Source organism: Rhinatrema bivittatum, chromosome 8 (assembly GCF_901001135.1).
Source record: "Rhinatrema bivittatum chromosome 8, aRhiBiv1.1, whole genome shotgun sequence".
NCBI lineage: Eukaryota > Metazoa > Chordata > Amphibia > Gymnophiona > Rhinatrematidae > Rhinatrema > Rhinatrema bivittatum.
In genome coordinates, this window is record NC_042622.1 from 210633796 (window position 1) to 210660432 (window position 26637).

A 26637-nucleotide genomic window follows, 5' to 3' on the forward strand; every position below is an offset into this window, starting at 1 on the left:
ATTTCCTAGAGGAAAGGGTGTTGCTCCTTATGATACCTGGGGAGATGATACCTCATCAGACACTGATGACTTGCCTTCACCACCTTCACCCACAGAGTAGAAAGCATTCTTCTCCAGAGGACCTCTCATTTATAAAGTTTTGAAGGAAATGGCTGAATTGGTTCCTTTTCAATTGCAGACAGAACAGGATGATAGGCACCAGATGATGGAATTGCTCCAATTCCTGGATGCCCCAAGGTAATCTCTATTCCCGTCCACCAGGTTCTTCTTGATCTCTTCAAAAAGAACTGGGAAAATCAAGGAACAATTGCTCCAGTACACAGGAAAGCTAACACTACTTATTTAGTACAGTCAGCCCCAGGTTTTCAGAAGTCATAGCTTGATCACCACTCGGTCATGGTAGAGTCTGCACAAAAAGGTCAAAACCTCTCATCTAACCCTCCTGGTAAGGAACAAAAATTCCTAGACAACATTGGTTGCGGAGTTTTCCAAGGGTCCATGCTCATCTCCCGAATTGCTGCCTATCAGCTTTATAAGACCCAATATAACAGTGTCATCTTCAAGCAGATACAGGACTTCTCAGACTCCCTGCCTCAGCAATTCCAAGACAAACTACAAACCCTTGTAAGCAAAGGTTTTGAGGCAGGCAAGCATGAGATCAGAACATCTTATGACATTTTTGACACCTCTACCAAAGTGTCTGCAGCTGCTATTTCGGCGAGACAGGCCTGGCTGAAGTCTTCTGACCTTCACCCAGAAGTGCAAGACAGGTTGTCTAACCTGCCTTGTGTAGGAGATAATCTGTTTGGCAAACAGATCCATCGCATGGTGGCTGAATTAAAAGATCATCATGAGACCCTAAAACAGCTCTCTTCAATGCCTTCCGACTTCTCCTCAAAGCAGCCCTTTACAAAGGACTCTAAGAAGTCATTCTACCGTCCAAGGAAATTCTACCTGCCACCAGCCAGATCCCATGCTACGAGATCTTATCAAAAACCTCAGTCTCGTCAAACCCGAAAACAAAAACCACAAGCAGCTCCCCAGCCCGGGGCCAGCTTCAGGTTTTTGACTTCCACTTGGAGAGCAGTAGCCAGATTGCTCTGTCGCACATGCCAGTGGGAGGTTGACACTGCCACTTCCACAACATGTGGCATTCAATTACATCCAACTAATGGGTATTGGCAATCACTGCTCAGGGTTACCATCTGAATTTTCTTGCCCTGCCACCGGACTCCCCACCTCTGCAGACGTGGAGAACGTCTGAACACTCCATTCTTCTGGAACAAGAGGTCTCCCTCCTTCTCCAGTCAAGAGCAATAGAACCCGTTCACACTCTCAGCAAGGCTTAGGGTTCTATTCCAGGTACTTCCTAATCCCCAAAAAATCGGGGGGTGTCCGTCCTATTCTAGATCTACGGGCCCTCAACAAGTACCTCCAGCGAGAAAAGTTCAAGATGGTCACCTTGGGATCGCTTCTACATCTTCTACAAAGAGGAGACTGGCTCTGCTCTCTGGACCTCTAGGATGCATACACCCACATTGCGATAAGTCCAGCCACTTGCTATACAAAGTTATTCCTTGTTACGCAATTGTTATTTACCATGACTTTCCTGAATGATGTTATTGTAAAGCACTGCTGCTAATTGCTATGTTTTGTTCTCTGTTTAGCGCAGCTGCCAAGTTCTGTTGAATGTAAACCGATTTGATGTTACTAAACGAATGTCTGTATATAAAAGAATTCAAACAAACAAACAAACAGCTCATCGCAAGTACCTGAGATTCCTAGTAGGCCTCAAGCACTATCAATACCAAGTGCTTCCATTCCGCCTAACATCTGCTCCACGAGTCTTTACAAAATGCCTCGTAGTCGTCTCAGCATTCCTCAGGACACAAGGTGTTCACGTCTACCCCTATCTGGATGATTGGTTAATCAGGGCTCCCACTCAGCAAGCTGCTCTGTCATCCCTCAGTCTAACTTTACGCACTCTAATCTTGTTAGGGTTTCTCGTCGATTACGACAAATCCTACTTAGTCCCATCTCAAACCTTATCGTTCATTGGGGCAGACTTGGACACCTTATAGGCAAAGGCTTTCCTGCCTTGACAGCATGCACTGACTCTTGTCTCTTGCTCACCAGCTGCAGTCTCAACACGTGGCAACTGCACACCAATTTCTCATCCTCCTAGGATACATGGCATCCTCAGTCCATGTCACACCAATGGCCTGCTTGGCCATGAGGCTCATGCACTGGACTCTGAGGTCTCAATGGACTCAAGCTACCCAGCCTCTGTCGACCATTGTCCACATCACAGACTCACTCAGTTTATCCCTTGCCTGGTGGAAAAATCAGACCAATCTCCTCCAGGGATTGCCCTTCCAGGTTCCAAATCCTCAAATGATTCTCACCACCGAAGCTTCCAACCTCGGATGGGGAGCTCACATAGCAGATCTGCAGACACAAGGGTCTTGATCTCCAGAGGAAGCCAAACACCAAATTTCCTGGAGCTTTGAGCAATAAGAGATGCTCTCAGGACCTTTCAGGATCGCCTATCAAATCAGGTCATCCTAATTCAGACAACCAGGTGGCCATGTGGTACAACAAACAGGGAGGCACAGGCTCCTTTCTTCTGTGTCAGGAAGCTGTGCAGATATGGGCAGAAGCCCTCTCCCATTCGATATACCTCGGCCACCTACTTGCCGGGAGTGGACAATGTGTTGGCAGACGAGCTGAGTCGCGTCTTTCAACCGCACGAGTGGTCTCTCAACCCCTCTGTAGCGAATTCCATCTTTCAACAATGGGGATATCCTCAGACCTCTTTGCGTCCCCTCAGAACCACAAAGTGGACAACGACTGCTCCCTCATTTGCAGCGAACACTCTCAGCCCAGAGTCGCATTCTCCCTCTCATGGGCAATCAGTCTACTTTATGCGTTCCCTCCACTTCCTCTTCTCTCAGACTCTCGAAGTTACGTCAGGACAAGGGAACCATGATCCTGATAGCACCTCACTGGTCACGCCAAGTGTGGTTTCCAATACTTCAGGATCTCTTCATCCACAGGCACATTCCCTTGGGAAAAGACCTGCTCCTGATCACTCAGAACGACGGGAGCCTACGCCATCCCAATCTTCAAGCCCTGTCCCTGTCAGCATGGATGTTGAAAGGTTTATCCTTCAACCACTTAACCTTTCAGATCCAGTTTCCCATGTCTTGATTGCTTCACAAAAGCCTTCCACGAGAAAATCTTACTCTTACAAATGGAAAAGGTTCACGTCATGGTGTTCTTCTCAGTCCCTTGACCCTTTTTCCTGTCCAAACCCGAAGTTTCTGGACTATCTTTGGCATTTGTCGGAATCAGGTCTGAAGACCTCTTCCATCAGGATGCATGTCAGTGCGATAGCAGTCTTCCATAAGGGTATCGGGGATGTTCCATTATCTGTACAACCCCTTGTAACTCGCTTTTTGAAGGGCTTGCTCCATGTAAAGCCTCCACTATGTCCTCCAGCCCCTTCTTGGGACCTTAATCTGGTTCTGGGTCGGGTTATGAAATTACCTTTCAAGTCTCTTCATTCTTGTGACCTTGGATATCTCACATGGAAAGTGATCTTCCTTTTGGCTATCACTTCAGCTCGCAGAGTTAGTGAATTGCAGGCTCTAGTTACCTATCCGCCTTACACTAAACTTTTGCAGGGCCGGGCGGTACGCTGCACTCACCCGAAATTCTTACCTAAGGTAGTTTTGGATTTTCATCTTAATCAATCCATCATACTACCTAGCTTTTTTTCCCAGGCCCCATGCCAACCCAGGAGAACAGACTCTGCATACCCTTGACTGTAAACGGGCTCTAGCGTTTTACCTAGACCGTACAGCAGCCCACAGGGAAAACACTCAATTTGTCTCTCTCCACCCTAACAAGTTGGGAAAGCCTGTGGGTAAGCAGACTCTCTCCTCCTGGTTGGCAGACTGCATATCCTTTTGCTATCAGTAAGCGGGCATTCCATTTAAAGACCATGTCAAATCACACTCTGTGAGGACCATGGCAACTTCAGTAGCACACCTTCGATCGGTGCCGCTTCCTGACATCTGCAAAGCTGCAACCTGGAGTTCACTCCATACATTTGCAGCCCACTATTGTTTGGACAAAGCTGGAAGACAGGACTCCATCTTCGGCCAATCTGTCTTGCGTAACCTTTTTCCATCGTGATGTACCAACACCCTTCCACCTGCCCGGTAGGGTGCGGATGCCCTTTCCAAAAATCCACCCCAGTTGTTGTGCCTGTTGCACGCCGTTGGGTGCATTTGGTGCAAGTCAGGACATCCTCAGCTCGGTACTTACCCATTTGTGAGGACAACCATCCTGCTTGTCCTGTGAGAAAGCAAATGTTGCTTACCTGATGTAACAGGTGTTCTCACAGGACAGCAGGATGTTAGTCCTCCCCCGCGGTGTTGGGTTCGTTTTAGTTTTACTTTTTAGGCACTGCCTGTAGCTTTGAAAATCAGACTGAAGGGAGACCCCTGCTGGCTACAGGGTCAGTGCCGTGCTGGGCATGCCCAGTAGGGGCCAGTCAAAGTTCTGTTAAACTTTGACAGAGGTTTTCCGTGGTGGGCTCCATCCTGTTGTCACCCATTGAGGACTAACATCCTGCTGTCCTGTGAACACCTGTTACAGGCAAGCAACATTTTGCTATACTCCAGGACTGGAGTTGACTGTCCCTACCCCAGCCAGTCTAGTTTTCAGACTGTCCTGATTGAATAGGCATAAGATTTGCATACAAATCTCTCAAAACCAGATTGGCTAATAGGGTATTCTAGATTTGGCTTGAAACACTATTGAACAGATCCTTCCTTCAGAAGGAACTGCTAACATCTCTTTGAGCTCACTTAGTATCCTGGGATGTATCTTATCTGGCCCCACTTTGTTTTGCTAGTTCCACCTAAACGTGTCTGTAAATGAGGTGATGTCTACCTCACGCTCATATGAATTCTTGCCGACCAGCAGTGGACACCTTCCAAGGTCTTTACTGAACATCAAACTGAAGAATGTTTATCTGTTTTTTCCTAGTCTCTAGTTACATTGCTTCTTGCTACCTTTCAATGTTAATTTCGCATCTGGCCTTCCGTTTTTTTTCTCTTGGCATACCTGAAAAATGTTTTGTCCACTTGCTTTATCTCTTTAGCATTCATTTCTTCCACTCGAGCTTTTACCATCCTGTTTTTCGTTTAGCTTCACAAGATTTTTCCCTATATTCTTTTTGAACTCCTTTGTACTTTTTATGAATGCTAATCTTTTTTACTTTTTAGCCACCTTTTTAGAGACACTGAGGATGGCTGAGCAAATCTTATGGGCTGGATCAGGAACCACGCGGACTCCAGCCTTTTCTTATGCAATTTCAACTTTAGTATTTGAGCCATAAAATATAATTAAAGTATAACAACTTTCATGTCAGTGTACTTAAATATAGTAGAGACTGAGCACATCACAATTTTAATACAATTTGCATGCCCAACCACCACCCCATCCCCCATGAATCCTACATACAGAACAAAGATATCACAATCATAACTCAACTAAACTAGGATCAGACTATGTCTTAGAACAGTGTTTCTCAACAGTTTTTCCCATTGTGGCACACCTGACAGACCACGCTCACATGTGACACTGCTCATTACAATTCATGGCGGAAATTAAAAAAAAAAAAAAAAGTCCAGTATTTTTATTGTTAATGACACAAAAGATACGTATTCTGTGTGAACAGAAATTGCATAAATAGTAAACATCCCGCCCCAATTTCCAACACTTAAATAGTAACCACCTTACCTAAGAAAAGGCAACACTGAAAAATTACACCAGGCCTTAAGACACCAATACATCTCCTGTTAGGAAAACAGACCAAGTCAGGCTGCTATAGAGCCCTACACAGAAACTACACAGCAGCAGAAAACCTCACCTGAATCACATGTGCTGATCCTCACCTAACAAAGAATAAAGAGACCAAAATGCATAACTAGAAGCATGCAGACAAAAACCGAATTGGAAACCACAAGCAGCCAGGGTCTCTGTATGCAGTGTAACAAAGGAAAAAGGAAACATCACCCATCCTTATAAAACAAATCAAGAAATATAAAATCAGTAGCAGTAAAACCATACTAACAAAAAGAACAGATTATTTCAAAACAGCTGATTAATGGAATATCCAATTAAAAACTCATATCAAACATTTCTAGATACCAATAAAATATTTCAAAATAGCAGACCCAAAGACCCAGTAATGAAAAATAAGGATACAAAAATTTTGCCCTGCATACTTGGAAACCTTTGATATAAAGGTGCCCTGAGATTCTTTTGAATTAGGAGGAGGGATGGTTTGCTTGCAACTTTCTCCTCTCTCTCTCACACTGGCTCACAATCGCTCACATATACACATGCTTTTTCTCTCTCACTTATATAGGCTCTTAATTACACATTTACACACATGCTGTCTTTTTATCTCTCACATTCTCATTCACATGCTTACAAACATGCTCTTTCTCTCATTACACACAGGCTCTCAATTACATACTCACATGCTTTCACCTAAACCAGCTCTTAATCATACATACACATGATCATTCACACACATGCTTGCTCATTCACTCCCCCCCCCCCCCCCCCCCCCCCCCCAAACCTAGCAGCAGCCTCCCTCATTTTCAGCCCTTGCGGAGAAAGGTGTCCCATCAGCTGCGGGGGTTGACATTGTTTCTCATTCTACTCCAAGCTGTGCTGCTCATCTTTTAGGCTGTGCCTTTTTCTTTTTTTCGGGCCGATGCTGCCCGCTCTAGCATGGTCTCTTCTTCCCGTGCACGCACCTGCTGCTCGCCACTTCCTCTTCTGGGGCACGGGAAGAACATAAGAAATTGCCATGCTGGGTCAGACCAAGGGTCCATCAAGCCCAGCATCCTGTTTTCCAACAGAGGCCAAACCAGGCCACAAGAACCTGGCAATTACCCAAACACTAAGATGCCATGCTACTGATGCAATTAATAGCAGTGGCTATTCCCGAAGTAAACTTGATTTAATAGCCGTTAATGGACTTCTCCTCCAAGAACTTATCCAAACCTTTTTTTTTTAAACCAGCTATACTAACTGCACTAACCACATCCTCTGGCAACAAATTACAGAGCTTTATTGTGCGTTGAGTGAAGAATTTTCTCCGATTAGTCTTAAATATGCTACTTGCTAACTTCATGGAATGCCCCCTAGTCCTTCTATTATTCGAAAGTGTAAATAAGTCACATCTACTCATACAAGACCTCTCATGATCTTAAAGACCTCTATCATATCCCCCCTCAGCCGTCTCTTCTCAAAGAGAGCATGCTGGTGCTGCTGCGTTCCATCCGGGCGGAGGACCTATTTTGCTTGGGTAGGGGGAGCAGCTGGGTCAGCGGGGACCGGGAAGTGTGGCGACACACCTGTGTGTTCTTGGCGACACACCAGTTGAGAACTGCTGTCTTAGAAAATAGTCCATCCATACAAGAGAGAGCAAACTCTTATTAGCCTTCATAATAAAGGCCAATCAGAGGCCCCATCCCAAAGTCAAAACAAGACCATGACCTAGAATGTCCACCTCTTAAAAGGATCCCACATCTTTTCAAATCTAGCTAAGATACAATGGTGAATTCACAGCTTTCAAACAATAGGCTATTTAACACCTAGCAGCAAGAAAGATCTGTTGAACTTAAAAACCATGTAGAAGCTGCTGTCTAATCAGGGAGGCTTGGGAGAGTGTAACTGTAAACTAAGTTAAAGACTTCCCACCAATAATTTTGTTAGGGCAAGTCCACAACATGTAGAGAATTGGGTACATTCTACCATAATCCCTCTAAACCAGGAAAAGCTTTAAGCCGCTCGGGGATAAAATACCATCTCAATAAGACTTTATAACTGTTTTCTGTAGTATACGCAGATATGGAGCTTTTCTTCATGTTACCAGAATCTAAATGGGACTTAATTTTTTAACTCATAAACAAAATCATGTTCCCAAGCCATTCCATAGGATGGTGTAGTAGCTGGGTCCTAATTTAAGGTAGGAGTGATTTCTAACTTGTAGAGCTATCTTCTGTCTGCATATTCACACCACTCTTCAAATTGCATTTTGCCTAAAAGCAACTGTTTTGAAATACCCCCAGATTGCAGCTAAGACATTTTTGTACATATAGGAAACATGAATCTTTAAAGAATACATCACAAAGTTCTGAAAAGGGGATAAATCTTCCATCTGCCCAAAGCATCCAACCTAGAAATCATATGGTCCATTCATCCCCGTAGATAACAAGCCTCCAATCCTGGTCTAAAGTCCAAATTATGACTAGAAGAGCTAAGAAAATAACTTACCCACAAGCTGCTTATGCCATTGTTTCCAAACTCTCAGGGTAGTGTCTGACTACGGCAGAGTATTAACCAAGTAGATTTAAGTTGCCACATCGATGCCCATAAAGGCATTTGTCCCACTGTAGCCTGTTCTAACTGAACCCACTGTGTTCCTTTTGTCTATTCCAGCCTATGATAGCTCTTAGTTGTGCAGCTGCATAGTCCCTCCCAATATGGGGAACCCCCAGTCCTCCTTGCAATTTAGATCTATACATAACATTCCTCAACACCCTAGGACGTTTGTTTCCACATAAACACGAACAGTCTTGTGCCACCTTTTTAAGTGCATTAGAAATATATATTGGTAAAGTTTGGAAAAGAGAACCCTGTCTCAGCAAAACAATTTTTATCACTGCAATGCATCAAACCAAAATACAGCATTAATCAAAGGAGAGTAGTTTTAAGGTAAAAATCGTCCCAACCTGCTACTCACATTAATGCCTAGATACTTAACTTTTTTTTCTTTTCTTTTTTTTTGTTCATTTAAATAAGAGCTGATGCTTCAATAAAGAAGTCTGAACTTCTGGTAGCAAAAGATTCAAAATCTTAGACTTCTCCATGTTTAACTTGAAGCAGACACCCTATTAAAATGACTTCTCTTCAACCACTCCCTGTAAAGAATTCACTGGTTCAGTTAATGTGAACAAGATATCGTCTGCAAAGAGTGAAAGCTTGTAGATGGACCCCCATGTGTAGTCTCCCCCCCCCCCCCCGCACGCTGCAGTTTGCCTTACAGTTAGGAGCTCTGTGAGAATTTTCTCACTACTTTTCCTCATGGAAGTTTTCATCACAAAAATTTCCTCAGGGGTCTCCCATCGTGACCTTTTTCTCAACACTCTGTGAGTAATTTCCACAGTCTTCAGTCTGTTCCTGCTACCTTGTCTTCGGTTCCCGCAGGCCACCAATTGTTTACACGCCCCTTTTTTCCACCATGGTGACGGGCTACAGAAAATGCCCGGCGTGTCCGCGTACGATGTCACTTACTGACCCGCATGATGTATGTTTGTTTGTTTGCCTCGGCTCATCACATGACGTACGTCGATGCCCCAGCTGCACACAGATGACCCCGAAGGGCAGGCGTGCCCACCTGGAAAAAATGGAGTCTCCTGTTAAAGACTAAGCTAGCTCCATCGACATCTACCCAGTCGTCACCAACAGGGACATCGTCAAAATCCATCGATAAACCTTGTTAGGTGCAGCAAGGCAGTGGTGACCCTCCATCACAGACAACATCCAGGGCATCGGCATAGTCTTCCTCTGTGCTGGCGAAGAACTGCACTGAGGGAATAACTGGCACAGACGCAATTCCACACCCAATGCCGGCACCAACACTGCATTGGCCTCTGGCTATCGAGCCGATTGAGAAGAGGGCACTGGGAGAGGAGCCTCCAACCTCCTCTGCTCCAGAGACCCTGAGGCGATCCCCACAGATATCTGTGCCTGGTACTGAGCCCCCACAGATTCCTGTGGAGGTGCCAGTATCACCTAGCCTCCCCCTATAGCTGAGTTACCTATGCCAGCTTCCAGGGAGGAGCTGGACAAAGTTGTCAGACAGGTGGTCCTTGATGCCCTCCAGAACCTTCATTCACCATCGATGCTGGCTCCCATACCAGCACAGACACCAGAGCCATCGTTCTTTACACCGATGCTCGACCGCCTGGATACACTCATCAGTGCCCTTCCGACCCAGCCTGGGCCATCAGTACCAAAACGACCTACTGAGTCTCCAAGATCCTCGGAAGACGAAGGTATGGACTCTAGTCCTGTTCCAGCTCTGCTTCCATTGATGCCGGAGCCAGTTCTGGTCCAGGGCTCTCTGGATCGAGGCGCCAGTGGTTCCCTTAGATGCCATCGGTGCCTCCATAGATGCCTGCACATTCTGGAGTCTCCATAGATGCCTCCATAGATGCCTGCACATTCTGGAGTCTCAAGCCTTTTTCCCTCCCTCAAGATCTCAGTCAGAGACCCCTTTTGATCCATGGGAGGATGTTGACACAGACACTTCTACAGAGGACATACTCTCAGAGCCATCTCCTCCAGAAGACCTCTCCTTTGCTAATTTTATAAAAGATGTCCGACCATTCCTTTTGATCTAATCACAGAGGACACAAGTCATAAGATATTGGAAGTCCTTCAATTTGCAGATGCCCCCAAAGAAACTATGGCCATTCCAGTCCACAAAGTGCTCTTGGATCTGCAACATTACCTACGGGAACACCTTTGCACTGTCCAACCAGTTAATAGAAAGACAGATGCAACTTATCTAGTCCAGCACATTCCAGGGTTTAGGAAGCCACAGCTACCACACCAATCAGTGGTGGTAGAATCTGTGCAGAAGAAGGCCAAAAGACTGCTCCCCCTGGAAAGGACCAGAAATTATTGGATGGTTTTGGTAGAAAAGTTGTGGGGTGGTGTGTTTGTTTGTTTGGTTTTGGTTTTTTTTTTTTAGGGCTCTGTTAGTGTCACACATAGCTGCCTATCAATTATACATGACACAATACCAGAGGAAGCAGGTCCAAGGGATAGTGGATTCTCTGCCTCAACAAGAGCACCTCACTGCCATTCTCCAGAAAGGCCTCAAGGCAGGAAAACATGAGGTCACAGCTGCATATGATTCTTTTGAGACAGCGTCTTGCTTATCAGCAACAGGAATTAGTGCCAGAAGGTGGGCCTGGCTTAAGGCATCTGACTTGCACACAAGTCCAGGATAAGCTCCCTGATCTCCCGTGTACTGGAGATAATCTCTTCGGCGACAAGATTCAAGACGCAGTGGCTCAACTAAAAAATCATCATGAGACCCTGCATCAACTTTCCACAGTGACGGCTGGAACTCCCTTCTCTGCTCAAAAAAACCATGAGAAGGGACCCTAGAAGATTCTTTTATCGCTCACACAAGTACTGCTCACTACATCTCGCGTGAGGACATCCATGGCAGGCCAAGACAACCAGATCGGTCTGCCCAGCCTCTGGATTTTGAAATCTGTCCAGAGAATAGCAGCCACTCTAGCAATCCAAGACCAGAATTGCCTGTAGGATGTCGCCTACACCACTTTATCACCAACTGGCTCCGCATTACACCCAACCAATGGGTAATATCCATCATGACCCAGAGATACCATCTAAATTTCTTCATGGTATCCCTGGAGTCACCACCCAATCCACTGTGGATCCGAAGAGATCACACAAGTCTTCTAAAGTCAGAATTGTCCACCCTACTGAGCTCCAGAGCTGTGGAAACCATTCCCCTGGCACAGCAAGGCAGAAGGTTCTACTCCCGCTATTTTCTAATTCCAAAGAAATCAAGCGGCCTCCAACCCATCCTAGACCTCTGCAATCTCAACAAATTTCTACAAAGAAAAATTCAGGATGGTGTCCCTATGGCCAGGCTTGCCATAAGAATAACTCAATAGACTTTGAAATCTCAGTGGCTACAAGCCACTCAACCTCTTTCCTCCCAGATCAAAGTAACCGACCAGCTACATCTCACTTCTCTGGTGGACAAATAATTCCAACTTGCTGACAGGTATACTCTTTCAGCAACCAGTTCCTCAAATGACCTTTTTACCACAGATACATCTAACTTTGGGTTGGGGAGCTCATGTGAACAACCTTCAAACTCAAGGGACTTGGACACAATTCAAAGCAAAGTTTCAAATCAACTTCCTAAAGCTTCAAACCATACGCTATGCTCTATTTGTGTTCAAGGACACTCTCTCACTCAAGACTGTTTTCATACAAACAGACAACACAGTTGCAATGTGGTACTTGAACAAACAGGGAGGCACAGGCTCTTATCTCCTCTGCCAAGAAGCTGTGCAGATCTGGGCCTGGGCCCTTGCACACGCCATACATCTCCAGGCCACTTATCTGACAGGCATACAGAACGTAGTAGCAGGTCGCCTCAGTCGACAGTTCCATCCCCACGAGTGGTCTCTGGATCCTGTGGGAATGAGCAAAATCTTCCAATGCTGGGATCAACCATCAATAGACCTCTTTGCATCCAAACTGAATCACAAAGTGGACAGATTCTGCTCCCTGCACAGGCAGCAAAACACGTTAGCCATGGATGCCTTCACTTGCCCCTGGAACACAGGCCTCCTATGAGCGTATCCCCCGATACCGCTGATAGCCAAAACTCTCTCATGAAACTACAACAGGACAAAGGGTCAGTGATATTCATAGCCCCGTATTGGCCTAGACAAGTATGGTTTCCCATGCTTCTTGACATCTCCATCAGAGAACCTATTCATCTGGGCACAGCGCCCAATCTCATAACTCAAAACCACAACCTGTTTTGCCACCAGAACCTTTAGGCCCTGTCCCTCACAACCTGGATGTTGAAAGCCTGATCCTACAACCGCTCAGTCTTTCAACTAAGGCTTCTCAAGTGCTTGTAGCTTCACTAAAGCCTTCCACATGAAAATCCTATCTAAGTGGAAAAGATTTACCATGTGGTGCACTCAAACAGGTATCTGCCCCAGTCCATCTCTGTTAGACTATCTCTGGCACCTTTCAGACTCTGGTCTCCAGATTTCCTCAGTACGTGTACACATCAGTGCCATCTTAGCATACCACAATGGAGTAGGGGGATTCCCTGGTAACAGCACAACCCCTTGTAAGTCTGTCTATGAGGGGCCTTTTACAACTTAAGCCCCCTCTATGGCCACCAGTTACTGAATGGGTCCTAAACATAGTACTTATAAGGCTCAAGTGTTCCCCGTTTGAGCCTTTACACTCCTGTGATGTTAAATTCCTTACATGGAAAGTTCTTTTCCTACTAGCCATTACATCTGCTTGAAGGATTACTGAGTTGCAAGCACTTGTCACATACTCACCCTATACCAGGTTCCTCAATGACCAAGTGGTCCTCCATACTCACCCTAAATTCCTTCCCAAGGTGGTAATGGACTTTCACCTTAATCTAGTGTCTTACCAACCTTTTTCCCAAGGCCTCACTCTCTCACCAGGGTGAGAGTTTTACACACCTTGGATTATAAACGTGCACTTGCTTTTTACCTAGACTGCACCACAGTCCATAGGAAATCTACCCAACTCTTTTTTTTTTTTTTTTGTTTCTTTTGGTAAAAACAAACCAGGAGTTGCAATGGGCAAGCAAACTCTCTCCAACTGGCTAGCAGACTATCTAATTCTGCTATGACAAAGCAGGCCTTCCCCCTCCAGGGACCAGTGAAGGCGCACTCGGTAAGAGCCATGGCAACCTCAGTAGCACACCATCGTTTAGTACCAATTGCTGAGATCTGTAAAGCTGCAACATGGAGCTCTCTTCACACATTTGCAGCACATTACTGCTTAGACAAGGAAGGTCGCCAAGACTCTGCCTTTGGCCAATCAGTCTTGAACTTATTTCCAGTATAATCCCAACTCCTTCCACATCCATCTACTGTGATTTGCAGGCTGCCTCATTTTTCCCAACAGTATACCAATTGTATGCTGTTGGTTCAAACAAATGAGTCAGCCTGTAGCTTGCTAATCACCCACATGTGAGGACTATCACCCTGCTTGTCCTGGGAGAAAGTGGAGTTGCTTACCTGTAACGGGTGTTCTTCCAGGACAGCAGGATGTAGTCCTCACGAAACCCACCCGCCACCCCGCGGAGTTGGGTCCAAATCAGTTTTATTATTTTTATTTTTTCGCTCACACCTTTTGCTACAAAAGAGACTGAAGGGAGACGGTGGCTACAGGGATTATTGCATGCTCAGTGTGCCAGTCAAAAGTTCTAGAAACTTTGGCAGAAAAGTTTTGTGATAGGGCTCCGTCTGACGTCACCCACATGTGATGACTACATCCTGCTGTCCTTTACAGGTAAGCAACTCTGCTAAAAGTGAAATCTGAACCCAGTCTTTCCACTTGGAGTTGCTATTAAATAGTACCCAGGTATACATACATTGGTCAATAAGGAAAAGGAGAGAGATGAGACTGAAAATCAGAGCAAATGAGGTCATGCCCTATATCATGAGCCACCTGTTCCCAGAAACTGTCACCATTTAACAAAGGATCCCAACTTTTCTGAAAGTATGGTAAACAGTTATGACATATAGCTGTTAGGTAGGTTGATAATAGTTATATAAGCAGCATGTTATACCCTGAAAAGATGGTATCTCAAATGTGCTTCCAAAACACACTATCTCATCTATCTGCAATACAAAATTTGACATTCATCGTTGGTGAGTTGTGAGTCCCTCAGCTGGCATACCAAGCAAAAGGTAGCAAACATCACACATGCCTCATCCCCACAATAGACGTCCAATTGTCAATCTGTCGCTATAAAGGCATTATTTATTTTTATATACAGACATTCGATCGGCAATATCACATCGGTTTACAGTAAACAAATAGATCAAATAAGAAATTGGCTGCTTATTTTTATAGAGTACTTTAGAAACAATATTAACCCCAGTAGTGTAACTGTGTGCTTACAGAGTAACTTAGAAAACATGTTTACAACATTAGTGTAAATTTAAAAATGTTTATAAGAACATAATTAAATTTAAAGAACGAGATGCTAGAGCGATATCGGCGAGTGTCAATGCAGTACATTTCTAGAGTTTCTGGGGGAGGAGAGATTCTTCTGGGAGATGGTGGTTAGAAGACATTAGGTCACTGGAGGAAAGGCTTTTTTGAAAGAGCCAAGTTTTCAGGGTTTTTTTTAATGTCATGGGTTTGGTTCTTAGTTGTGCTGGTAGATTGTTCCAAAGAAAGGGTCCTGCCACAGAGCGTGTTCTCTAACTGTAGTCAGGTGTGCCGTTTTGGGAGAGGGGATTGGGAGGAGCCCGAAGTTGGTGGATCGGAGGTTCCTTTGGGGGGTGTAAAAGCGTAGGGACGTATTTAGCCAGTCCATCTTGAGTGTTTTGTGGATGAGAGTTAGGGCTTTGTATTGTATTCTGAATGTGATGGGTGGCCAGTATAGGTCTTTGAGGATAGGTGTGATATGGTCAGATCTTTTGCTGTTTGTGAGTGATAATGCTGCATCGGTCTTAGAGTGATGGCAGTGTGGCCAAGGAGGAGGGTGTTGCAGTAGTCTAGTTTTGAGAAGAGGAGTGTTTGGAGGACTGTTAGATTTCTCTTGAATAGAGAAGCAGTTTGAGTCTTTTTAGGACCTGTAGTTTAAAGTATCCATCTTTTATCACTGTTAATGTGTGTGGGGGTTGTTTTTTTTTTTTGTTTAAGGCTTAATTCGCTTCTAGGAGGATGCAGAGGTAACTTACTGTAGAGGTTATTTTTTCTCTGTGGGATACTGTGCAATCATGGCTGAGAGCCATGGTGGTTTTGTTTCTTATATATAGTATTTCAGTTTTATTATGATTGCAAGAGTAGCTGTGGTGTTTGAGAGAGATGTCCCAAATTTTTAGTGTTTGGGTTTTTTTTAGGGGGAGCAGGATTTGGACATCATCTGCGTAGACATAATAAGTTAGGCCTAATTCAGACAATTTACAGAAGGGAAACATGTATATGTTGAAGAGGGTGGATGAAAGGGATGAGCCTTGTGGGATGCCTTGAGGGAGGGGTATTTGTTTGGATTCTGTCTATTTTTACTGTATAGGTTCTGCCAGATAGGTATGAGTCGAACCATTTGAGTGTGGTGTTGCTTAGTCCAACTTCTTTTAGTCTGTTTAACAGCATTTCGTGGTTAATGGTGTCTAATGCAGCAGAGATGTCTGGCAGAATCAATAGGTAGGATAGTCAGTGAGGGTAAGTAGTAGTTTCCATGCTGAATAGTTCTCTGAAACAGTATTGAGCTGGAAATAAAATGTTCTGGTTATCCAGATGCTTGGAGAGTTGGTGGTTTTTTGTTTTTTTTCTAGGATCTTGGCTATAAAAGGGAGATTAGAGAGAGCCTGAAGTTTGTTAGGTCAGATTTGTCAAGTTGGGGTTTTTTAAGAATTGGCTTGATGACTGCACATTTGAGTTTGTCAAGGAAGATACCATGTTCAAGTGCTAGGTTGATTGTTGGCTATGGGTCTGGCAATGATGTTGGGGATTAGTTTCAGGAAGTTTATTGGGAGAGCCGAGAGGATGTGCGGCTGGATTTGTTTTTTGGATAAGTTTCAACTTCAGTAGATGTGATTGTTTTAAACTGTGCCCATGTGGTTATTAGGTGTGATTGATTTTGGAGTTTCCTTGTTGATGTGAGGGATATTTGGAAACTTTGGCACGGAAAAATTGGGCTAACTCTTCGCAGGTTTTGGTTGGATTATTATTTGAGGGTGACTTGTGAATAGGTTGAGTCAGGTCTGGGACATAAGTGAATAGGGTTCTGGGTTTAAATTGATAGTCATGAATCTTCTTTGCATAGAATTCACGCTTGATTTTGTCAATCTGTTTTGTATATGAATAGTAGGGTTCTGTATTTGTCTTTTAGGTCTGGTGTTTGGTTTTCTTCATTTTTTTTTTTACAGCTTGTCTTAGTAAGCATTTAATATTTAACTCTGGGGTGTCCCATGGGGCTTTATATTTGGATGTCTTAATTTCTTTTCTTATAATTGGGCATATGATATTTCTACTTCCGAGTTGGTAATCCAGGAGTTTACTGCGGAGTCGGCGTTATTCTTGTTTACAGATTTTAAGGTGTCTGGTAGTATTTCTGTGAGGTCCTCACTGCTGCATGGTTTGAATTCATTGTATTTAGGAATGTTTGTTTCCGTGTGGGGATTTTCGAGTTGAAGTTTGGTTTGTATAAGTTTATGGTCGGACCGAGGAATGGTGGTCGCCGTGGGTGGGTTGTTTGAAATTTTTTCGTTAATAAATATTAGGTCAAGGGTGTGACCCAACTTCTGGGTTGGGGTGTGGATTATTTGCTTAAAGCTGCTTGCCGTCATGGTGTCAATGAGGAGTTTGCAGGTGGGAGAGGGTGGTATTTTATCAATGTGGAGGCTGAAATCTCCCAAGATGATTGCAGGGATGCCCATATTAATGTTGGTTGAGATTGCTTCAATAAGTGGGATTAGGTTGCGTTTGTGATCCTGGTGGGGCGTAGAGCAAGAGAATTTGTAGGTTTTTTGCTTTGAAGAAGCTTATTTCAAAGGGGTGGACTAACTTCTAATTTATTTTTTTTTAAGGCCATGAATAGCAGACCACCGCCTTTTCCTTTCAGTCTGGATATGGAGTAGATGATGTAAATTGATTTGGGTAGTTGGTTGATGAGGGCTGTCGGAGTTTTTGAGCCATGATTCGGTTACACATAATACATCTGAACGGTTGTCTAATAAGAGGTCGTGAAGAATCGTGGTTTTTTTTTTTTTTTTTTTTTTGTCACGGCTTGGGCGTTGAGTAGGAACAAGGTTAAGATGGTAAAGGATGCCATATGGGCATTAGGGTTGATGGGGATAGCGGTGAGTGCTCACAGGTATATTGTATATTTTGTATTGTTTCTATTTGTATTCCTGCTGTGGTTTAATTTTGGGATTGAGTGATAGATAGCAAGGATGTTGTAGTAAGAGAGGTACTCACAGGTGGTGATGACGCTGAAGTTCAGGAGTGCTGTGGGCAAGGCGGTGATGTTGGTATAGGAGGCAGGCTTTGAGCTGGTTTCCTGGGAAGGTCATGTAGACTATGGTGGGAGCAGCACCAAAGGGCAGGCCCCTGTGGCGCCTGCGTTCCGAGTCTGCCCTTAAGGGCTCCTGAAGCGCTTGTGACGTGTCCAGTGGGTGGGCTTCTCTGCCCGGCGGAGGAGGGGCGCAAGGCTCTGCTGGGGGGACCAACGAGCGGTCCAGCAAGGCCCTGGACTCCGACAGGTCTGCACCGGTCATGCTACAGTGCCACCAGCTATGCATGTAGGTACCTAATGCACTACGATTTCTCCAGCACAGATCACTCACAGAAGGATATGCAATGCAGCCGAGCAGGGGTCAAATGCCAGACAAATAATTTGTAGCAATTTTCCTGGAGACTAGCAGAAATTGAACACGTGCTAGCACTGGAGTAAATGGCGTACCGATCTTCTGCACGCAAATTTCCTAAGTCTACCTCCCATGCATGTATATGTGAAAATTTAGCAGGTATGTGCCCATTAAGCAGGCCATAAACTTTAGAAACTAAGCCATGTAGCTTGTCAACCTGACCAAAAAAGTTTTCAAACAATAACCTGCCTGCTGTAAGGCTGATGCTTTGTCATGCCTAATTTGAATATATTCCAAATAATGTAACGTCTTCAAATGATAGTGGCAGATATCACTGGGAAGCATCAGTGCACAGTTACAAAGTAAATGATCCACTTGTGGTCCATGGTTCTTCCAGCTAGCAAAGTTTGTAGGATGTATGCACATAGGGAAGGTCACATTATGAAAAGTGTGAAAGAGAAAAATAGGAGCTATTACCAACCAATTTGGATTTCCACTGAATCCAAGTTGTTTGACTAATGGGTAACAATTTAAAGAACACCAAGTTGGGTGTGGTTGCCACGGGAGTGCAGATAAAGGCATTGACCCAATCTGTGCCTGTTCAAGTAAAATACATTGCTCTATAGCGCAAATCTATGAAAATCGAGTAGTGCTTGAAGCTGGGAGGTCGCATAATACCATAGCAAATTGGGGACCCCTAAACCACTCTGCTTCTTAGGTTGAAACAATATTGTCCAAGAAACCCTAGGTGGATTTTTTTTCCTCCCAAATATAGTCAGTGTGGAATCGCCACAGACAAATATATAGGTAGGGTTAAAAATAGACTTCTTGAAAGAATATTCATTTTAATAGCTATGTGACCCAGCCATGAGAAATGTTCCTTATTCCACTTTTCCATGTCAGTTTCTAAAGCCTTCACCAGAGGTGCATAATTCAAAGTAAACGAGTCTGCTACATTAAAATATCTTGGGGTTCATGTTGGTTCTAAACAATCGCTTAGCCCAATGAAATGGAAAGTCCTGTCAATTTGAACAGTAGACTCTCATCTAATTTAACATTCAAGATTTTGGACTTATCAAAATTAACTTTAAATCCAGAATCCACACTATAAAGCAGCTTAATTCAGCCGAGACACTAACGAAGAGCATGGGTTGGAAAGGAGATCTGCAAATAGAGCTTGAACTGCAAGTCCCCCAACAGAACCCCCCCCCCCCCCCAATCTGATTGGAGAGGCAGACCCTTGTAGTAAAGTTCCAGAAAAAGGGCAAACAGTAAAAGGGATAGTGGGCACCCCTATTGCATACCTCTGCCTATTGGAAAGCATTCCCCATAGCCCCAATTAATCTTCACACGAGCTCATGGTGAATCATACAATTTTCTCAATCCACTGAATGAAGAGAGGATCAAACTGCATTTTCTGCAGCATTTTGAACAAAAAGGACCAGTGCACCGTATCAAATGCTTTCTCCAAATCGATAGACGGCAGTATAGTGGGAACATTTTCTTTATGCACCCACCATAACAGATCAACAATCTTACAGACCTTGTTTGCTGCCAACCAATGAGGAATAAAGTATACTTGATGCTGCTGCTGATAACCAAAGCTGGTAAAATATTCAGGCACTCGACCAAGACTCTAGCCAAAACTTTGAAGTCCAAATTAATAAGAGATTGGCTGGCAGGACCCGCAAAAGGTAGGATCTCTGCTAGATTTGGCAATAACTGAGATTCCAGCCGCATTGGAATTTACTTCTAAGGAGCCCCCTTCCTGAAGAGAATTGAACATAGCCAGAGGAGCAGCTACAATGTGGGAGAAGCGTTTATAGTATCCACCAGAGAGCCCATCTAACCCCGGTAACTTACCCACCTTTAAATTCTTAATGACCTGCAAAACCTCAAGAGTACTAATTGGGCGATCCAAAAAAGCATTGTTGCTCAGGAGAGACACAGCAAGAGGGAAGAAAGTTACATATTAGTATCAGTTATGATTTTGTTCAAACTATAGAGATTTGTATAAAACTGCATAAAGCAGCACCAGATATTAGCAAATTTGCTAACAACCCTATGTGGTTTTAACTTGAGCAATAGAGCTCTGAATATGAAGAGCTTTCAGGTGCCTGGCTTTATTCCCACCCTCAGAATATTCCTGTTTAGTTAATTCAAGTTTATGGACCAGCATACCATCTAATGACTGACCAAGCCATAGATGGTTTCCGAAATGTGGATTTGGATTGGGTCCACATAATGAACGCACGATAACTGTAATCTCATTTAACTGGGAAGGTTTAAGTTCCTTTTCTTTTCTACTTGCAAAAAAAAAAAAAAAAAGGCTCATGAGAGTAAAAGGCCCCATATGACAGCCTTGAAACAATCCCAAATCAAAGGCTGTGAAAAGGAAGTATGGGCCTGCAGGTGGAAATACACTCTAATTTGCTTACTTTAAGATGACTCATTAAGAATCTGAGTAAGCTTTTGTTGAGGTGCCAAACTCATTGACCGCTATCCAAATCCTGACTAGAAATGTCCACCAAACAGATGCGTGGTCAGACCAGGTGGTAATCCCTATATCAGCTCCCACTACTCCCTTTTTTTTTTTTTTTTAATTTTTGTAACTACTTTCTTATAGATCTATCTCAACTGTAATATGATCTATTGTGGCTAGAACTACTTCTTTGCAGAAGGGTCTGCAGAGGGGTTTGGCTCTATATTCTCTCAAAATATGTGTGGCAGTGATACAGGGGTTGCCATACATTGGGGGCAGTTCCTTAGCAGCACATGTAGATGTAGCTCATTTCTTGTGAGGGGTTAAACACTTGAGACCTCTGGTTAGATTGGTTCCCAGTTGGAGCCTTAAGCTGGTCTTAAAGGCCTTGGGAGTGTCTCAGTTTCAGCCTCTTAAAGTGTTGCTGAAAGTTCTGACTTAGACTGGCTTTTTGGTCATGATTGGTTTGGCCAGATGTTTCAGACCTGCAAGCCTTATCCTGTAGGGACCCTTTTTAGAGAATCATGCTGAACTGTGGTCTTTGCTTTTCATTTGGGACAGTCTATAGGATTGTCAGTTTTTAGGAGAGGGTGGCGTTGTGGACTTCATGTGCTGGGTATTTGCAGACCTCTCATTTGTGTTTGGTTATTTATAAAACCGCCGGCTCTAGGCAGTGGACAAATGTACATAATTAAAACAAAAAGCAAACACAAGATAAATCGTACATCTTAACCACAATAAAAATTGCTATACCCTCATATCCAACAGTCTCTTCAGCCTTGCTAAACTGTATCAAGTGAGCATGCCAGACAAGAGCAAGGGGGTTTTAAATTACTTTGTACAGTTTAATAAAACATACATTGAAAGGATTTGAGTTCCATAGCTCTGGAGTAGCCAGAAAAAAGGTGTGTGCTCCAGTCTTAGCTAGATGGGCATGATTTGAAGGTCAACAGTTATTGTTTGTTTGGATCATTTGTTAACATTATTTAACAGGCACAGGAAGGATCAGATAGCATTGAAGTGTACAGTTGCTAGATGAATTATACCCATGCAATGGCTTCCTTATATTTGTAAGGGTCTGGTGCCAAAGGGATTGTGGGCTCATTCCACTAGGGCCCAGGCGCCATTGTGAGCAGAGTCTGTCACCACAAGAAATTTGCAGGGCTACTACTTGGTCTTCCTCGCATTCTTTTGTCAGATGTTATCACTTGGCTGTGTAAGCTGGAATGCTTTTTATTTGCAGTGAGTGTCTTTGAAAGTAGATCTTACAGGGTCCCTCCTAGGTTGGTTAGCTTGGGTACATACCATTCATCTGGATTGGTCTGGTAGGGATAAGGTACAAGATTTCTACCTGCTAACATTTTCCTGAAGTTCTACCAGACCAGTCCAGTGTCCCACCTGTGGTGTTGCTCATTTTGTTTAGTCAGTATTATGAATATGGCACTATCTGACCTTTAGTATCTTCCTAGTATGACAGTTTCAGTGGTTTAAAAGGTTAACAAAGTCTTGGTTAGTATTGGCAAGTTCACCTCTGCTCGTGGGGAAGAGTTGTATTGAGAGATTCATACTGACAGGCTGTAAGAAAGCTGCTTTGTCTCCATCTGCTGGTAGGGGAGAAAAACCCATGTCTGGTCTGGTGGGGCATCATAAAAGAAAACTAGCAGTTAAGAAACCTAATTTACCACTTTTGAAATCCAGGTCTTTCATCTTTGTGTGGCTGCTTCTCTCTCTTTTAGCCCTTATATCGACCTATAGCATGTGATCATTGGTGCCTAGTTTAAGCACCTACTTGGACATTAAGAGTATTGGGCTCAGCTTTACCGTCTGTCCAGTTCATCATAATTTGAGCAGAGTCCTTTAAGACATCCACAATCTCTTTACTTACAGATTCTGCAGAAGGGATGCTTCAGCCCACATCCGGCAGGTTAAAATTTCCAATCAGCATCACTTCTTTCCTTTCCACCTTTTGGAGATCTTCGCCCAGATCTGTCCATTTCATCTGAGTTGGATTCTTTTGTACACTGACCAATGTAAATGGAAGTGCCATTGTCCTTTTTAAGACTACCCACAGTGCTTTCTTTTCCCTCACTCCCTGCATTTCTTTTGCTTGGATGCTTGATCTGCTTGATTTCAGTGCTTTAAATTTATTAAACTTGATTTCACACCCCTTTTTATCTTTGCATATACTATCTGGTGTGACCTTGTTTACTCCACACTAACTGTTGGTAATGGTGGCAGAACGGATTCCAGGTTATAGTGTTCATTATTAATTTGCTTCATTGATGTCACGCTAATAATTTCTGATCAAAGTAATCCATTACATAGTAGAGCAATATGTGCAAGTTTGATCAATAACTACTTATTTCTGTCCTCCGGCAATAATACCAGTTGTTCATACTCTGTATACTGTCTCTTCAGCATGTGTTGGGAGCTACTTTTACTTCTTAGGCAACCAAATTCTGTGTGTGAAATATTGGGGATTCATTTTGTCATTCTGTCTACAGACGTCATGACAGCAGTGGCAGTGGGCAATCTGCATTTGAATCACTGGTGGCCAATGGAGCTCCTGCTTATCTAATACCAAAGTAAGTTCTCCTGTAGCAAGGAAGTACAAGAAAGGTCTGATTTTTGAGTGGGGATAGAATACCTACTGGCAAACTGCTTGTCAGCAGTTACCTGTGCATGTATCTGCAGTACCTTGCATCCTTCGGCATTGGAGGCTGTGCACAATGGCTCCTAGTGACAGCTAGGTATCAAAGGGTTTTAAAAAAAAAAATTTTTTGTTCGTTCATACTGAAGGATACAGAACTTTTTATATTACTCATGAGAATTTGCTGAATTAATCAACATGCCTACTGGCAGAGTTGCGTTTTGAGAATTTTTGCCATTTAAATGTTAATCTTATACTAATCTTAGTTCCTCTTGTGTATATATTGTTGTTTTAAGTGATTTATATTTTAATGCATTTTGTATGGAATATTTTGAGGGGAGGTACTGTAACTCTATCATTTTGGATAAGTCAAAAGACCCATGTTGCTGTGTCTCTAACCCTCTCACCTTTTTTATCTCTCTCCCAGGCCAGGGTCTCTAAAGAGAGGATTGAACTCACAGTATGTGGAGGATCCTCTGAACAAAAGGTCTCGTACATCCTCCAGCAGCTCTCTAAATAGCACATCTGCCAGAGGAATCCTAAGTTCTGTACGGAATGCCATCACCAGCTCCTACAGCTCCACCCGTGGCTTCCAGCAGGTACAATAAAACTCATGTGTACCATGCCTTGGACTTCCCTTAGCTGTTCGCTTCAATTTACATCCTTAACTTGACGACCCACAATTTTCATACACGCTAAATCACCCCCCCTTGGGAACTGCATGGACCTTTGTCTTTTTGGGTTTCAGAAATGGAAGAGAATTGTTCGCAGCACCTCTGCATTGTCCAGCCTATCATCGTCACGTTCTCAGACACCCGAAAGGCCAGCAAAGAAAGCAAAGTAAGTGCATTACAATTTAGTTTCCAAATGTCTGGTGTGGAGCTTAATCTGCTTCTCTAAAGAGCAGATGGGACTATGAAGTTGATGGCAAAGTGCTACCACTATCTTGTACAGTCACTCTCCTTGCTTGTGGGACTTTTCAATCTATGAGAACTTAAGAGGGGATGGTGTAGATCATTCTCTGTAGTGATGAGCTATTCCTAACTGCCTTCATCTTAGCTTTACGGATATCTTTATTAGTGTATTGCCAAAAAAGTAGTGGGCTAACTTGTTGCTAGGCATCTGAGGCTCTTCAGGGTCCCCTTATATCCAAGAAAAATGGGGAAATATGAACAGCAAACAAAAATCTGGCTCTTCCTGAACACTAACTATATACATTATGGCAGTGCTCTTATTGCAAGATGACAAGTTGAGTTTTTGTTGGCATCAACAAGCTTAACAGTTGAAATTTTCTTAAACGCAATTTAAGTTTCCTTCCTGCCTCTGGGCTTTTTTTTTTTAATTTTGTACTTAGTGTAGCTTTTTTTTTCCCCAGGATTTGACACCAGGTCCTAGTTTTTAGATGTCAAAGTGACCTGGCTCTTGGGACTTTTCCAAGCCTTTTTTCTTTATCCTTGGGATTTTTTTAACTCTGCTTATTCTGGTGCTTTATAGGAAGATCCCCTTTTTGAAAGCTGTTGGGAATGGGGTGCAAATGACCCATAAATGTTTCTGGCGCAAAATTGACTGGTTCCTATGGCATTGCACCAGGAATGTATCTGTAACTTTTTTTTTATCCTGTTCTCTCTATGCATCTGCTGCTTATGCCTTCCCTCAGTGTTTCTACTGTAAGACTGTATGTATTGTAAATTAAGTGGGATATTGAGCCAGATGTCATGATTTGTGATGTTGTTGAAGGCAGAGCTACAAATGTGTGTTTTCTGTTCATAGCCCAGATAAGTGGGTTTTGCATTCCTATCAGCAGATGGAGGCAGAGAAGATCTTTTCAGGCACTGCTACATAATCGAGAGTGCCACCTGCAGTCCTTCAGTACTTTTCTCCAGCAGGTGGCTCCTTGAAGTCTTAGGTTCCTTCTTGGCCCATCCCTCAGGTAGAGCAGGGTGAGCAGGGGGGGTTGGATATCCCTGATCTGGCTTGGCCCTCATCTTCCAGAGGGAAGGAAATCCAGGGTTCCTGGTTCCCTTGTCCCTCTGTACTCCTCACCCGCAGCTGTCAACATCCACAAGCATGGAAGTATTCATTTTCTTTTGGCTTACCTTGCTTTTTTGGTTGCTTTAAAAAAATAAATAAATAAAGGAGAGGAGCTTGGTGGCAGGGCTGACTGTGCACTGGGAAGCCAGAGACTCAGATGAGCAGGGACGCAAGTGATTGGGCTGCTGGGCCAGGGCAGCACCTGAGGTATTCAGTGTGCTAGCTGGGAATTCCTTTAGCAGCAGGAACTTGTTTACTGCTGACCGCAGCATCATGGCGCCACCTGCTGAGCCCAGGAAACTGTCAGTTGTGGCCTGAAGTGATCACTTGTCCCACTTGTCTGGACTGATTTGGGGTTTGAACTGGAAAAGAATTTTTGGTTCTTATCTGCAAAGTTTTTTCTGGAATGCCACAGATCAGTCTAGAAGAACATCCCCCTTGATTTTTCAAAAGACCTTCCTTGCTTCTGGATGTTGCTCATGCAGTTTTAAGTAAAATGAATTGGTTAAACAGGGTTGCAAATTTTAATGACCCTTGTTATAAGAGAGGGGGGACCCTAGTTTTATGGGACTCCAACTGTTGAGTTTCTGCTCACCCAGAATTTTTTCGGATTGGACATCTTGGCTTGGGTATGGGTCAATACTGAGGGACTGCAGGTGGCACTCCTCTGTATAGTAGTACCTGAAGAGTTGTTTTTTTTTTGTTTTTTTTTTTATTCTCTGCCTTCATCTATTGGTAGGGATACAAAACCCACTTATCTGGACTGATATGTGGTATTCTGGAAACAAAAATTAGCAGGTAAGAACCAATTTTCCTTTAGTGATTGGGAGGTGAAATAACTCCAGGATTCTGCTTGTTCCCTCCCTCTTCCAACAGAGAAGATGAACTTCTGCAAACCAGTGCATCTCCTCCTGAGAAACCAGGTGTGAAGAAATCTCCTCCAGGAAAGGGTGAGTACAGTATCATATAAACATAAACATAGAAATGACAGCAGAAGAAGACCGAATGGCCCATCCAGTCTGCCCAGCAAGCTACGCACTTTATCCTTTTTTTTTTTTTTTTTTTATCTTTTTCTATCACCCGCCTGTTACTATTGGCTTCCAGTACCCTCCAGCCCTAATTCCCCTCCACCCCACCACCAATGTAGTGAGCATCCAGCTCAATTAGGGGTAGCAACCACTGCAACAAGCAGGCCACACCCCTGCCTCATACTC

The 26637-nt window shown here is 43.7% G+C and overlaps 1 protein-coding gene across 3 annotated transcripts in view; it reads left to right on the top strand.

The window, feature by feature from the left end:
- Nucleotides 1-26637, top strand: part of POM121 (POM121 transmembrane nucleoporin) — a 113691-nt gene that overhangs the window by 30764 nt on the left and 56290 nt on the right. For all 3 annotated transcript variants that reach the window (XM_029612947.1, XM_029612946.1, XM_029612948.1), the window contains exons 4-7: nt 23247-23327; nt 23820-23991; nt 24141-24232; nt 26300-26373. In XM_029612947.1, the coding sequence (XP_029468807.1) occupies nt 23247-23327; nt 23820-23991; nt 24141-24232; nt 26300-26373 (419 nt within the window). The remainder of the gene's footprint in view (nt 1-23246; nt 23328-23819; nt 23992-24140; nt 24233-26299; nt 26374-26637) is intronic.